The sequence below is a fragment of the Hoplias malabaricus genome, chromosome 6 (genome assembly GCF_029633855.1).
Source record: "Hoplias malabaricus isolate fHopMal1 chromosome 6, fHopMal1.hap1, whole genome shotgun sequence".
NCBI classification, from domain to species: Eukaryota; Metazoa; Chordata; class Actinopteri; order Characiformes; family Erythrinidae; genus Hoplias; species Hoplias malabaricus.
Window position 1 is genome coordinate 43,459,751 of NC_089805.1, and position 16,869 is coordinate 43,476,619.

General features: G+C 46.0%; 1 protein-coding gene across 1 annotated transcript in view; it reads right to left on the bottom strand.

Annotated features, from left to right (window-relative positions):
• Positions 1-16,869, bottom strand: part of LOC136700224 (unconventional myosin-Id-like) — a 33,277-nt gene that overhangs the window by 12,410 nt on the left and 3,998 nt on the right. Inside the window, exons 2-5 of the mRNA XM_066675508.1 lie at positions 16,490-16,499; positions 15,808-15,912; positions 14,410-14,523; positions 9,759-9,916 (exon numbers count right to left, since the gene is read on the bottom strand). Coding sequence (XP_066531605.1) covers positions 9,759-9,916; positions 14,410-14,523; positions 15,808-15,912; positions 16,490-16,499 — 387 coding nt within the window. The remainder of the gene's footprint in view (positions 1-9,758; positions 9,917-14,409; positions 14,524-15,807; positions 15,913-16,489; positions 16,500-16,869) is intronic.

Here is a 16,869-nt window from a genome sequence, read left to right on the forward strand (position 1 = left end):
TCCTCACTGCTGTGTGCTCGGGGTCGGGGTGAAGAGCGAGCGGCTTGTTATAATTTAAAAACTATGCACCCGCTCAATGAAAGTGTCAAACAAATAAATACAGTGGAATTTGAGTTCCTAACTTGTGTTTATTAATCGTCAGAAGTTTTGAAAGACAGTTGGTCCCCCCCCCCCCCTCTAATAGGCGTCTCGCCTGTGACGTAGATGGTGGACAACAACTCTAGAAGCTGCACTTAATTTAATGTAAAATGTGAAAAGGTGTGTTGTTTTTGGCTGCAATCATTCAATGTACAGTGGGACATCTGTGAACAAATGGCCCAAAGATCCCAAAATATCCAGAAAATGGACTCAATTTGTCCACTTTCAACGGGCACTTTGGAAAGGACTGTCCGCTCACTCCGTTATCTGTAGCTCATTTCACTGGCGCTTTTCCAACAATATGGGCATGTAAGGACACCAACGAAAGGTGTTCAAGAGCCTCTGTAACATGGAGGTAAACAGGGTAAGGACACTCACTTCGCCTGTTTTAGTTGGTGTTAGTTAACGTTAGCTTGACTCGCTAAACTCGGTGGCTCAGATTATACTCGGCTACGTAGCTGCATTACGGAGGTTTATAGTGTCGGATGAATTCGAGTTCGACTTCGATCACATTTACAAGAATAACGGTACCTCTAAATTTGAGTTTAGCTTATTGCTAGGCTATTGTCATGAATAATGTTGGTTATTTAGCTAGATACTGTCATAACAGTCAGTCATAACGGTGTTTTACCGCGGCGTTGTTCAGCTGTTGTCCACCAGTGACGTCACGGTCGCGTTCAATAATTTCCATAGCAGCTCGGGTTTTTCCGTCAATTTAATAAAATTGTCAGTTTTAAAGCAAATTAAGCTGCTATTTTCATTTTAATTCATACTTATATCTGTCAGTAACTACAATAATATTCATGGAGGTCCATTAAGTGGTGCTTAGCCTTTAAAGGAACAAGGGGGAGAGCACTGCTGTGGGGTTTGATCCTTGTGATGTTTTGACCAAAGCAGGACACAGGTTTCATTATCAAAGGGAAAATTGTAAGGGATTCACTGCAGTGTCTGAGGTTTTATGGCTGTAATGGTCTACTGTTGCCATGACAATGGAAAAAAAACTGTTCACTGAACGGCACTCTATGAGAGCAGTCTTAACAGATTTTTAAATAAAAAAAAATAGAAACTAAAGAAGTGAAAAAAAAAACTCACTGGACAGAGGAGGAAAGGTTTAATCTTCTAGAAGAATATGAAAAAGTGAGCTGTAAAACTGAGGGTAATGCAGGTTGCACTGTGTGGAGGGTCTGAAGGCATCGAAGAATGCTCAAAAGGTTTATAGGAAAAGGTCTCTATCTCGACAATCAGCGCTGACACAATCAGCAAAAACTCAGCCATAAATTCGATCTTTTTAAGAGTTACGCTGAGCTTTTTAACGTCCCTTAAATAATTCATTTTAATGGGAACTGACAGTTAAGGAGCTTTACACAACACTTAACAGTTTTAAGAGGAAAACTTAAAGGAACGATTAGAGGTTTATGATGATTTCTTTATGGAAACACTTATGCAACACACTTTAAGGGAGGTTTAAGGGCAGTCTTTCAGGGAAGAGTTTCACTAAAGGTGTTTAATGAAAGCAGGCGCTGGTCTTAACAGGGTTAAAGGGCACCTGTGTGTCTCTGACCACTGGCCTTAGTGAGGGCTGAAAGAGTGGAGTGTCAGTGGTCAGTTTCAGGTGATTATGTAACCGGACCTTCTTGAAGTGGCACCACGCACATGCACACACACACACACACACACACACACACACCACACGCACGCACGCACGCAAACACAACTCCAGGGGGTGATGTCACACATGGCAACAAAAGAGCTGATTATTCAGATCATCATGGCTGTAGATGACACCAGCACAAACAAGCTCACCACACACACACACACACACGTTCACCCAGAGTGCACTCTGCATCACAGAAAGCTTCCAAACATACTATCAATAAGGGGTCAGCTCAGGAAAGCGTGAGACGACAGGGCTCCACAGTGAACAGTGGGCAAACAGATAGTTACATCTACAATAATGTTACGTATTTAGAGTTGTAATCTAGTTATCTGTGGAGTCTGATATGAGTCTTCATCAAGGAACCCTAAGGAACCCTGCCTGAGCTGGGAGTCAAACCCTAGTCTGCTATGTATCAGTGACTGGGTGTGGAACTGCCCACAGGTGTGTGTGTGTGCTGAGAGAGGAGAGAGGAGAGGAAAGAGAGGAGAGAGAGAGGAAAGAGAGAGGAAAGAGAGAGGAAAAAGAGAGGAAAGAGAGGAAAGAGAGGAGAGAGAGGAGAGAAAAGAGGAGAGTGGAGAGAAAGGAGAGAGGAGAGAAGAGAGGAGAGGTGAGAAGAGAGAGGAGAGGTGACAGAGGAGAGGAGAGGAGAGGAGAGGAGAGGTGAGAAGAGGAGGGAGGAGAGAGGAGAGGAGGGAAAAGAGGAGAGTGGAGAGAAAGGAGAGAGGAGAGAAGAGAGGAGAGGTGAGAAGAGAGAGGAGAGGTGATAGAGGAGAGGAGAGGAGAGGAGGGAGGAGAGAGGAGAGGAGAGGAGAGGAGAGGTGAGAAGAGGAGGGAGGAGAGAGGAGAGGAGGGGAGAGGAGAGGAGAGAGGAGAGGAGAGAGAGTAGAGGAGAGAGGAGAGGAGAGAGGAGAGGAGGGGAGAGGAGAGGAGAGGAGAGAGAGTAGAGGAGGGAGGAGAGGAGAGGAGAGGAGGGAGGAGAGAGGAGAGGAGAGGTGAGAAGAGGAGGGAGGAGAGAGGAGAGGAGGGGAGAGGAGAGGAGAGAGGAGAGGAGGGGAGAGGAGAGGAGAGAGAGTAGAGGAGGGAGGAGAGGAGAGGAGAGGTGAAAAGACAAGATGAGCAGAGAGGAGATGAGAGAATAGGAGAGGAGATGAAAAGGGAGGAGAGAAAAGAAAATAAAATGTAAGAAAAGAGGAACCAAGTAAAGAGACACCAAATAATGGAGAATGTATAAATGAAAATGAGGAATGAATCAAAAGAAAAAAGTACAAGCAATGAGAAGAGAAGAGAAGAGAAGAGAAGAGAAGAGGTTATTTGTGGACTGTGACGTATAGACTAACCTAAAAACTGAGCTGAGATTAGATGCTGGAGAAGAGGAGAGTTCTGATCTGGGCCACTGCTCCACACTGACCTTCAGCAGCTCCTTTAACAACACGACTGAGCTGATTTTACTGGCCACAGTCTACAGCAGCAGTGTGAATGGTCAGTGCTCTAATCCACATCCAGCCTGAAGAGAAAGATTACTGAGAGGCCACATTCACCTCAGAATTTACTCCTCTCTGCTCACAATCACCTCAGAGTTTACTCCTCTCAGCTCACAATCACCTCAGAGTTTACTCCCCTCAGCTCACAATCACCTCAGAGTTTATTCCTCTCAGCTCACAATCACCTCAGAGTTTATTCCTCTCAGCTCACAATCACCTCAGAGTTTATTCCTCTCTGCTCACAATCACCTCAGAGTTTACTCCCCTCAGCTCACAATCGCCTCAAAGTTTACTCCCCTCAGCTCTCAATCACCTCAGAGTTTACTCCCCTCAGCTCACAATCACCTCAGAGTTTATTCCTCTCAGCTCACAATCACCTCAGAGTTTACTCCTCTCAGCTCACAATCACCTCAGAGTTTACTCCTCTCTGCTCACAATCACCTCAGAGTTTACTCCTCTCTGCTCACAATCACCTCAGAGTTTACTCCCCTCAGCTCACAATCGCCTCAGAGTTTACTCCCCTCAGCTCACAATCGCCTTAGAGTTTACTCCCCTCAGCTCACAATCACCTCAGAGTTTATTCCTCTCAGCTCACAATCACCTCAGAGTTTATTCCTCTCAGCTCACAATCACCTCAGAGTTTATTCCTCTCTGCTCACAATCACCTCAGAGTTTACTCCCCTCAGCTCACAATCGCCTCAGAGTTTACTCCCCTCAGCTCTCAATCACCTCAGAGTTTACTCCCCTCAGCTCACAATCACCTCAGAGTTTATTCCTCTCAGCTCACAATCACCTCAGAGTTTACTCCTCTCAGCTCACAATCACCTCAGAGTTTACTCCCCTCAGCTCACAATCACCTCAGAGTTTATTCCTCTCAGCTCACAATCACCTCAGAGTTTACTCCTCTCAGCTCACAATCACCTCAGAGTTTACTCCTCTCTGCTCACAATCACCTCAGAGTTTACTCCTCTCTGCTCACAATCACCTCAGAGTTTACTCCCCTCAGCTCACAATCGCCTCAGAGTTTACTCCCCTCAGCTCTCAATCACCTCAGAGTTTACTCCCCTCAGCTCACAATCACCTCAGAGTTTATTCCTCTCAGCTCACAATCACCTCAGAGTTTATTCCTCTCAGCTCAGAATCACCTCAGAGTTTACTCCTCTCTGCTCACAATCACCTCAGAGTTTACTCCCCTCAGCTCACAATCGCCTCAGAGTTTACTTCCCTCAGCTCTCAATCACCTCAGAGTTTACTCCCCTCAGCTCACAATCACCTCAGAGTTTATTCCTCTCAGCTCACAATCACCTCAGAGTTTATTCCTCTCAGCTCACAATCACCTCAGAGTTTATTCCTCTCAGCTCACAATCGCCTCAGAGTTTACTCCTCTCAGCTCACAATCGCCTCAGATGTTATTCACATCTGAGTATAAAAGCAGTTTCTTTTAAACACTGTCAGCCATTTTCAAAATAAAGTTCTCACTGTGATGACTCAGCAGCTGAGGAAATATACGATGCTCCCTTCATTTTTTGTTATACGTTTCTTTAGAAGGCAGCATGTTTCAGATTTATAAGAACTGAGGTAGCCTACATGACTGGAGTGTGCATTTGAAGAACAATGCTGACAATGTAGTGAGCACACTAGGACCCAGTGTCTAGATATTTCTGCACAGCCCTTAATAATGTGTGACTCTGGCTACTTTAAGGTCAAGAAACTGTGGACAGAGATGATCAGCTCTGCACACACATCATGCACAACTTCCATAAAAATGTACAAAAACATAAAATGCTCTGGAGCAGCTGCACATGAGCCTAAGTTCACTATGCCCCATGTCCTGTTTCGCCTAGAGACATTCCCTACAGTGCTGAGTCACCAGCCAATACATTTGCTATAGATACATAGTGCCACCGATCTGAATCACTGAATAACGCCCCCTTGTGGAGCAGTTTTGAAAAGTGTGTAAGTTTAAGCCAGGTACAAGTTGACTGCATTGTCTTCTTCTCAGAATCCCAAAGTAATTCCCAAACACATTCAGTAATGTCGATGTCCGAGCTCTGGAGTGGACAGCCCACTGTTCTGAGACACACACACACGTCTATGTCCTTGTCCTTTAGTTCAGCTTCATCTCCACATCCTTTCAGACCCATAATGTTGAGTTGTTCTCAGAGTTTAGATCTGAGATTGATTTTCTCCTCTCTTAAAGTGGCAGAGCTGTTTATCTGATGAAGAGTTTTTTTCAGGTGTAATGCCAGGTGTTGCCAGGTTCTTACAGGTCCCACTTTCCCCTTAACTTTTAATGAGTTTATGGTTTAAGAGGTATTCTCCTTTGATGTTTCCCTCATAATGCAAGAGCAAATATGCAATCACCCCAGAAACATCTCCTGAACAATGAGTATCTGGTGCTGCACGGCATTGAAAAGATGGGACTGAAAAGTTGATCTTAGACTTCTGAAGTTCTGAAAGTATAAAATATAACACTTTAGACGGAAACCCCATGTTTTTCCAAAGGTCATTAAAACTGCAGAGAACAGACAGAGTAAAGGTTTAGACAGAGTTTAAAGCCAGGACAGCTGGAGGGTGGGCTGTGTGTTGGGGGATGAATCCTCCTCACAATCCTCCAGTGGAGAGCTACAAAAACACAAACTACACACTGCTCCCCCAACAGCAAATCAACTGAACAGTCCCCCAGCTGTCCCAGCAGATGGCCAGAGAGGGACATAAACACACACACACACACACACACACACACACACACACACACACACACACACACACACACACACACACCAATCAATACATGTGTGTATCCCAAATGTCAGGGCACGGTCAAAAAAAAAGAAAAGAAAAAAGGAAGAGAGTGCTGACATCCAAGAATATTATGGGACTGGTGTGTGTGTGTGTGAGAGAGAGAGAGAGAGAGAGAGAGAGAGAGAGAGAGAGAAAGAGGGAGAGAGAGAGATCACTGTCATAAGTCCTTAGCCAATCAGAATGGGTTATGAAATTAGCCCAGTGATTTTGTTACTCCTGCACTTCTAATTTTAATTGGCTCAGAAGAGCTCAGTGACCACACCCACATCCCTGATCTCTGATCCAGCATCACAAGGTAAACATGTGCATGAGTGATGAATATTAGGGCAAAAATGAACAAGGTTCTCATATATATATTTATATAATAAAACTGTTCTCTCACAAATCTTTGGACAAAAGGCAGCTGCGTCTGCAGAGCCACTGCAGCAGGGTCAGGGTTCTGTCTTCACGTTAATGAAACACTTTGCAATAGTTTTACTTTAATATTTCAAAATCATTGCGATGCTCTACTGAGCTGTAATGGGGAGACCTCTGTCTTTGCTACTTAGGCTCAGCACTGCAGAAACTGTACTACGTAACTTCTGGAGAAGGGTTGCCCCCTTCCTCTTGATTTCAGGACAGTGCTGTAAAAGTGTATAACACCCTGCAACTGTAGGGGGAGCCCAGGAGCAAACATATCAAATAAAATAAGCAGCTGGTGAACAAGAATCTAGCACTGATTTTATAACAGCTTCTTCTTCTTTCGGCTGCTCCCTCCTAACAGAGGGGTCGCCAGAGTGTCGCCAACCGTGACCCGCACCATCGTTCGGCAAAGTTTTTACACCGGATGCCCTTCCTGACGCAAGCCTAGCTATTTTTTCCGGGCTTTGGGACTGGCACTGCATTCCAGTGGCTAGGTACATACACTCACACCTACAGACACTACTGAGTCGCCAATCCACCTACCAACGTGTGTTTTTGGACTATAGGAAGAAACCCACACAGACACAGGGAGAACACACCACACTCCTCACAGACAGTCACCTGGAGGAAACCCATGCAGACACAGAGAGAACACACCACACTCCTCACAGACAGTCACCCGGAGGAAACCCACGCAGACACAGGGAGAACACACCACACTCCTCACAGACAGTCACCCGGAGGAAACCCACGCAGACACAGAGAGAACACACCACACACCTCACAGACAGTCACCCGGAGGAAACCCACACAGACACAGGGAGAACACACCACACTCCTCACAGACAGTCACCCGGAGGAAACCCACGCAGACACAGGGAGAACACACCACACTCCTCACAGACAGTCACCCGGAGGAAACCCACACAGACACAGGGAGAACACACCACACTCCTCACAGACAGTCACCCGGAGGAAACCCACGCAGACACAGGGAGAACACACCACACTCCTCACAGACAGTCACCCGGAGGAAACCCACGCAGACACAGAGAGAACACACCACACTCCTCACAGACAGTCACCAGGAGTTGCGTGACTGCGACACTACCTGTTGCGCCACTGTGCCGCCCAGCTTTTAAGGTGAAATAAAAGAAGATGAAAAAAAAGAAGCTTGCAGCTTTGTGTCACATTAATGGTGCAGCAGTTTCATTCAGGCACCCGTAACTGCTTCACTGTTTAAGGTGTAACAAAAACGTCAAATAAGACGGGTTAAGATTGTGGTAATATAAAGGGAGCATTTAAGGTGGAAATGAACTTTGGAGAACTCAGTTTAGCAATAGAAGTAACTACTTCTCTAATTAATATGGAATTTTCAGAGTGAACCGATGGAGTTTAAAGGAGTATCAGATTCATTAAGACTGTGTTCACATTATCACTTTTCTGCTTCAAAGTTTGGTTCATGTAGTTTACTGTGGAGCACCAACGCTTTTAAAGTTGTGGAGAGTTCAAAGCCCACGCTCCAGACCCCCACTTCTAAATATCTTCCCAGTTACTGGGCTATTATTAATTAACAATCTAACCTCGGGAAGAACTGTCCCAAGGTTTACCTCACTGCTGTTTCCGCAGCTCAGTCTCAGTCTTTTATTCCTCTTTTGATTTCTTCATAGATTAGCTTCATCTTTGGATGATACACTAACTTGACTCGAGGGGGAGACGAGGGGGCATTCGTTAATTTGCGGGGCCTTACACAACATGCGAAGTGAGCGTACAGGGCGGTCCGGCTCTGCCTCCTCCTTCCATCATGTCACTCTGAGGACCACTGCTGAGTGACGCCTGCAGGACCACGCGTGTGACCTCCACACACACACACACACACACACACTTTCACAGTTCCTTCTTGACATCTCCTATTGATGATGGGATGCAAGGTCAGGACCCCAGCTATTCACCCGCAGATGGTAACACGATAGATACGAGCAGGATGTGAAGGAACAGAGATTACACACACACACACACACACACACACACACACACACACACACACACACAGGCTGCCTTCTGCTGTCAGATCTAATATCCCCTCCCCTGGGGTTTAACTGTGAGAGAATTTCTAAAAACAAGAAATACCATGACATAAATATTATTGTGTGTGCTTGTGTGCATGTGTGTTTGGGAGGGGGGGTGGACGACACCAGATATTCATCACATTGTGGGGACTTTTTGTCTTATGGGGACAAAAATCATTACATTTTAAGATGAAGATGTGTTCAAATTAGGGTCAGTGCTAGTGAAACAGTAGTTATTGTTAAGGTAAGAGTAAGTCTCCACGAGAATATGTGTGTGTGTGTGTGTGTGTGTGTGTGTGTGAACCTGGTTTGCAATAAACACGAACACACCAGGGGGGTGACAGTTGTCTACACACAGTGTGTAAAGGTTCCATAGAGGGGGCAGTCTGGAGCAGCTGCACACGAGCCTGAACCCCCACACCCCCCGCCCCAAGCTCAATGCCATCAAATGCTCAAAACAATGTTCTACCACCTCTAGTGTAAAGCCTTCCCAGACGAGTGGAGGCTGTTACTGCAGTGAAAGGGGGCCCAGTCTCTATGAACACCCTGTGTTTCAGAAGCCACATGTCCACAAACGGATGTCCTTTTGGTCAGAAGGCGCCCACAGAGTGATGGTTGACCACAGCTGTGTCCGGTCTGTCCCTCGAGGAACTCAGACACATTTGGGAGGAAGCCTGTAAACGTCCGTCTTTGAAAACGTCCCGGACTCCCCGTCTTTGGAGGATAAACGGAGTCTGACCCGCTCCGAGGATTAAAGTCTAAAACTGCGTCCTTATGCCGATCCGTAACAAACTAATCATCCTAATAACTCCCTAATGCCCAACTCCCCCGCACCAACAAAACACACACACACACACACACAGACAAAGCTCATTTATTTGAGACTAATTAATCACACTCCATTACTTCTGTCCCTGTCCAACACGAAGACCCCAGGTACCTTCACAGTACAGTCCCCACTAAAGCTCAGATCCCCTCATCCACTCCTTCATCCATCCATCTATCCATCTGTCATACATCCCCTCATCCATCTATCTATTCATCCATCCCTCTATCATTCACCCCTTCATTTATCTGATCCCTCTCTTCATCCATCTATCTATCTATCTATCTATCTATCTATCTATCATCTATCCATCTATCTATCATCTATCCATCTATCTATCTATGCATTAAATTACAGTGATTATCATAAAGGGTACTGACCGTGTGAAGTGGTCACAGAGGTTCCCCACCAGTTCTCCCACTCTGTCCAGTGTGGGCCCCAGCTGGCCCCTCTGTAGAAACACCAGCACATCTTCCTGAGAGGCAGTGTGTAGCGCCACCATCTGGTCGGCTCCACTCGTTACACTCAGACTATTCACCTGAGGGAGGAGGACAGGGTTAAACACAGTGCACATCCATCGTTTCTTTAATCGGGGCATGGGGGTCAGTGGGGTACAGCTACAGGTACGGCCTCCACTCTTCTGGGGAGGGGTTAGACCACATCTCCTGGGAAAAACTGCTGAGGGTTTGATTGCATTCAGACATGGAGGCCAATCAGAAATTCAGGTCATACACGACCAGTGCTAACAGTCCGAAGCTAGGAACGACCATTATCCATAACCATGTCCGTATGAACTCAGGCCAGAGCTGTAGACCAAACACTGACCTCTTTTCCACTGTAGAGGCAAACTGGTTCTAGGAGGGGTGTGTGGGGTCAGTCCACCCAAGTGTGTGATTGGGTGGCATCAGTTTTGCTGACCAAGAAAACTACTCAATTATTTGTCAGTCGTTCTCATAGACTCTCCAAGCCAGAACATGCTCAGTGAGTGTGTGTGTGTGTGTGCCCTTGGGATCGCACTTGCAATCCTGAGGATAGCTACAGGACATGGCAAAACAAACCTGATGTATATTTAGAACCAGCCAGTTACCCACTCTTCAATAAGAGGGTTCTCTCCAAGGGTTCAAGGGATCAAAGATATTGGTTCTATTTAGAACCATGAGCTCTGTCACGCAGACACAGGGAGAACACACCACACTCCTCACAGACAGTCACCCGGAGGAAACCCACGCAGACACAGGGAGAACACACCACACTCCTCACAGACAGTCACCCGGAGGAAACCCACGCAGACACAGGGAGAACACACCACACTCCTCACAGACAGTCACCTGGAGGAAACCCACACAGACACAAGGAGAACACACCACACTCCTCACAGACAGTCACCCGGAGGAAACCCACGCAGACACAGGGAAAACACACCACACTCCTCACAGACAGTCACCTGGAGGAAACCCACGCACACACAGGGAGAACACACCACACTCCTCACAGACAGTCACCCGGAGGAAACCCACGCAGACACAGGGAGAACACACCACACTCCTCACAGACAGTCACCCGGAGGAAACCCACGCAGACGCAGGGAGAACACACCACACTCCTCGCAGACAGTCACCCGGAGGAAACCCACGCACACACAGGGAGAACACACCACACTCCTCACAGACAGTCACCCGGAGGAAACCCACGCAGACACAGGGAGAACACACCACACTCCTCACAGACAGTCACCTGGAGTAAACCCACACAGACACAAGGAGAACACACCACACTCCTCACAGACAGTCACCCGGAGGAAACCCACGCAGACACAGAGAGAATACACCACACTCCTCACAGACAGTCACCCGGAGGAAACTCACGCAGACACAGGGAGAACACACCACACTCCTCACAGACAGTCACCCGGAGGAAACCCACGCAGACACAGGGAGAACACACCACACTCCTCACAGACAGTCACCCGGAGGAAACCCACGCAGACACAGGGAGAACACACCACACTCCTCGCAGACAGTCACCCGGAGGAAACCCACGCAGACACAGGGAGAACACACCACACTCCTCACAGACAGTCACCCGGAGGAAACCCACGCAGACACAGGGAGAACACACCACACTCCTCACAGACAGTCACCCGGAGGAAACCCACGCAGACACAGGGAGAACACACCACACTCCTCACAGACATTCACCCAGAGCGGGACTCGAACCAACAACCTCCAGGTCCCTGGAGCTGTGTGACTGCGATACTACCAGTGCTCTGCCTGGTTTTATGATTTCTAAATGAAAACAGTTGCAAACACACTTAACACATACCCACTTTCACACACGGCTGTATATCACATCGATTCTCATTCTCCACTCTCAGATAAACTCCCTTATTTTAAATCAACATTAAATTGACATCTGTGTATTATTTTCTACCACAAACCAGGTTACATAACCCAGCGCCATCCTCACAAACAGAGCGATTAAAATGTGTCACGTTATCCTCCTGGCTCTGAGCTGACGCATCAAGTTCCCTCCACAATAATAAACCCATCCTAATCACTGCAGGGGGATTAACAGAGCACTGACCTGGCAACCCTGGCTAAAGCACAGGGTTCCCAGAAAATACACAGCACGAAAAAACAGTGCTGCTGTCTGAGTCTGAGAAAAACCCAGCCACGGTGGACTACTTTCACTTGCACACACACACACACACACACACACACACACATTTAAAAGGGGAGCTTAAGGTCACTGCATCTTTGAAGGACAGTACTTTGCAAGTTACACTGTACACAAGGGGGCATTTCTTTTAATACACCATTACAAATTTAAAGGGGATATATTGCATAAAAATACATTTTGACTGCATGTGCACATTAAAGAGGTTATCTCGAACCCACCAACCCATACACTGTGAAACAGGATCACCCCCTTAGGATCGCCCTACCCCCTTGTCTGAGTCTGTCCAATCACAGCGCTGAACCCGTGTTTACAAGGTTAAACACAGCAAATCAGACATAATGAGCGTGGAGAAGTAAGAGCACTGAGTAATAACGGAGAAGAAAGAGAACAGAGTGAAAACGGCTAAAAACCAGAGCTTCTGCTCCTCGCTCCTCACTGCTGTGCGCTCGGGGTTGGGGTGAACAGCGAGCGGCTCGTTATCATTTAAAGGAACAAACGCTGAAATTGGCAGTTCTGAACAGAGCAGTTTATACAGGGGGGAGGACGCTACTGTGGGGTTTGATCCTTGTGGTGTTTTGACCACATTCACTTTAAAGCATAAACTGCTACACAACACGTGCTACAGATGTGGGGTTCCTCCCTGCAGATACTTCAACCAAGCGACGGGGCAGGTGTGACAGACTGGCGGAAGAGCAGGGAGGGGAGACCTCACATTAAAACACTGCTGTAAACATCCCTGTGTTTTTTAAAGCTGTCCCTGCGCTTCTCCTTCACGGAGATGTGATCCTGTTACAGCTGAAGACAAATGAAGAGTACATCCACAGAGCCACGCCATGCATTTGATTCCATATATATATATATATATATATATATATAAGGCCAAAATGTCCTTAGATTGGAGCTTGATTTTCCCCTTTCTTTTTGAGGTCTTGATCACAGTTCCATCACTCCAAAGAACACAGTTCCACAGTTCCACAGCTCAACACTGGTAGCAGGAGGGGGGCTCATGTGTTTCCCATTTGTTCTGGAGATTTTACACACTGTGTACACTGTTGAGCAGCAGTGTCTTCACTGGGTGCAGCCTAAAGTAGCTGCGTTCACTCTTTATAACAATAGTCTACAACATTTAGACTTGCGTGCGTGTGTGTGTGTGTGTGTGTGTGTGTGTGTGTGTGTGTGTGTTTGAGAGGGGCTCAGACTGTCGGTGCCGCAGTGTGACCAAATCCCTCCTGCACAATACACCAGCATTCTGCTCACGGGGCTAACCGAATGTAGGTCACACACCTCTCTCACACACACTCACATGGCTCCGGTGGTCCAGTTCACACACACACACACACACACACACACACACTCACACAGACCGATGGACAGAGAGGCAGCCTGTCCAAGCAGAGTGACCTTATTAAATGATGCAGAAACTCAGCGCTTGTATTCTGTTCTGTTGGTGTGTGTGTGTATAGTTTATTGTGTATGTACATGCCTGTGTGTTTGTGTGTGAGGTGTGTATCAGGTGAGCTCAGGGTGACCCTAAACCTGCTGTGACACAAAGAATGTGACCTACAGCTGATATAAAATGGCGCAGCATGGGATCATTATGAATTCTGCAGTAATTAATCTCCATTCATTTGACCTATGTGTGTGTGTGTGTGTGTGTGTGTGTGTGTGTGTGTGTGTAGGTACCAGGTATATATCACATTGTGACTAAACCTGTTTACACCCTCACCTCGTGGTTAATTTTATTAATTTTTTGGGTATGTTTCCACCAAATGAAGGGATGTGTGTGTGTGTGTGTGTGTGTGATGTGTGTGTGTGCGATGTGTGTGTGTGATGTGTGTGTGTGTGTGTGTGTGATGTGTGTGTGTGTGTTTGTGTGTGTGTGTGTGTGTGTGTGTGATGTGTGTGTGTGATGTGTGTTATGTGTGTGTGTGTGTGATGTGTGTATGTGTGTGATCTGTGTGTGTGATGTGTGTTATGTGTGTGTGTGTGTGATGTGTGTATGTGTGTGATGTGTGTGTGTGTGTGTTTGTGTGTGTGTGTGTGAGTGGAGGGGAGTTCATGTTTTAATGGGACACAGATTGCCTTGGTCTTCAAGACCAAGTGTTGACTGGAGGTGGTTGGTTTAAAGCCGCCTTCACCGATGTATTTGTGGCTGAATGCCACCAAACCCTCACAGAAATGTTCCAGTATGTAGTGTAAAGTGTAAAGTGGTTTTTAGAGAAGTAGTGGGTTTTACAGCAACAAAACAGGGATGACCTCCTTTCAGAAGACATGTCAGGAGAGTGGGTGTCTGCAAATATTTGGCCACATTTAACTGGACTCGTCCGAACTGCGTGTGAAAGACGTACTGACCGTGTCTATAGGAATCCGCTTCTGGACTTTGAAGTGTTTCTTGGGCTCGAGTCTGTAGATGTGTTTATCTGTGATGAGTAGAGCTCTGTCCTTGGTGTTATTGAACCAGTTCAGCTACAGAGAGAGAGAGAGAGAGAGAGAGAGAGAGAGAGAGAGAGAGAAAGAGAGAGACACAGAGAGAGAGAGAGAGAGAGAGAGAGAGATTAATGACCATAAAAAACATAATTGTTTTTTGCACTCCGTCTACGCAGCTTTTAATGTATGTTCTCACTTCTCTCCTTTATTCATTTCACACTCAATTTTTCTAAAATCCAAGCCCAGAGAGAGAGAGAGAGAGAGAGAGAGAGAGAGAGAGAGAGAGAGAGAGAGAGAGAGGCAGTGAGAGAAATAGAGACAGACAGACAGAGAGAATGAGAAAGTGAGCCAGAGCGTGAGAGTGAGAGAGCTAGAGAGGAAGAAGGAGAGCATAGGAGAGTGAGAAAGTTTGAGAAAGTGAGAGAAATAGAAGGAAAGAGGCAGAATGAATTAGAATGAGTGAGTGTGTATGTATGGATGAGTGATATATATATATATATACATATATAGGGTGAGTCAAAAGTCTCAGGACACCCTTTTATTTCCAGAATGGAAGGTCAAATGACATATCTGAATACCCCCTGCAAGTAACGTGTTAGGCTGTGCCCAGAATATGGCCGCCATCTTGTATGCCGCCATACTGCTTCAAAGTTTTTCCAATGGGAAGTTTAGCATATCAAAGCATGTCATGTAGCATATCAAAGACAACCAGAATTGCCTCAGAAATTGATTGCCCCAGATTTGAAAAATCACTTGTGGTTCAAAAGTAATCAGCACAAAAAAATGTAAAACGTTGTTGTTTGTTACAGGATCGTTACAGGATCGACCAGACACTAAATGCTTAACGCCATCTTCGGTCAGAATGGATGGGAACACTGTTTCCTGTAGCACTGTCAGACAGCGCTGATTACTTGCCGGGACTATTCAGTAAGTAAAAGTGTGCACATGTGTGAGTGAGATAGTACAGTAGTAGCAAAGTGTAAAGAACTGAAAGAGATCTGTGCAGTTTTATGACAGAACAGGTGAAAGTGAAAGTGAAGATAGAAAATGAGAAAATGAGTGAGTGAGAGTAAAAGAGTGAGGAACAGAGAGAAGTGTCAGAGGTGTGGGAGAGGACAGAGAGAGAGAAGTACATAGTGTATGTGAGAAAACAGGAAAGAGGACAAACTGTAAATAATGTGTAAATGTAAATCTCTAGGTGAGAGAACGAGAGAGAGAGAGAGAGAGAGAGAGACAGACAGACAGAGAAAGAGAGAAAGAGAGACAGAGACAGAGACAGAGAGAGAGAGAGAGAGAGAGAGAGAGAGAGAAGGATTATTTTACCATCCTGACGAATCCTGAGAAGAGGACCTGACTGTACTGGTCTTTGTTCTTCAGCTCTTTGGTGATCCGTATAAAATTGGAGCTGGTTAAAGGACAGTCTCTGGCCTGGACACAGGAACAAGCACAACATATAAACACTGAGATTCAAAAGTCAGAGACCACCTTTCATTCACTTACATTTCTAGACAAAATGACCACTAAGATAATCATCAGTGAAATCATGTGATCAGATCCTCACACACATTCTAATAATCTAGCATCATGCCACAAATGAAGCTAATATCACCCTGTCCAAAGGGATATAACCAGCTCTGGGTTGAGGAACAGTGGAGGTGTGTGCTCTGGAGTGATGAAGCTCCATCCAGTACTTTTTAAGATGAGCTGGAATAGTGCTTATAATTTACAACTGATCAGCCATCATCAGTACCTGACTTCTCTCATGCTCTTGTGGCTGCCATCATCAAACCCTCACAATAATGTTCCAAAGACATCTAGTAGGTAAAGCCTTCCCAGAGGAGAAGCAGCTCTTCATGAGATGGGTAACAAAATCACTGTTGACACCCTTTGTTTCAGAAGAAGTGTCAGATGGACCATAGAGTGCATTGATGTCTCTTAGTCACTGACTGATCTCAACTGAAACTATGCATGGACCACCATTGAGCATGTAACGCCACCCCCAAACCCTGGCAGATCTAAAAATACGAGAGCTATAAGTGAGACATGATCAAACAAGGACATAAGAACAGATATTTCAAAGTGTAAATGCCAGAGGGAAGGGATTAAAGACCATGGCTTTGCTGCAGGAAAATACATGCTGCGTGTGTTTAGCACATTTTATGGATCTCTGACTCACGGAAGACAACGGATTGCTTCAAAGCTGCCGTGATTCATCCGCTAACATCAACGTAACCTGAGCTGACAGGAGCCGTGAAGTATTTCACACACTATGTTGAATTAGCTTCTTCCAAATGTATGTATTACGTCCTTGTGAATATATTATACTGACACAACTGTCTTGCAGTTTAAGAAGTGTAAACCTGAATAACGAAATGTGAAACACTC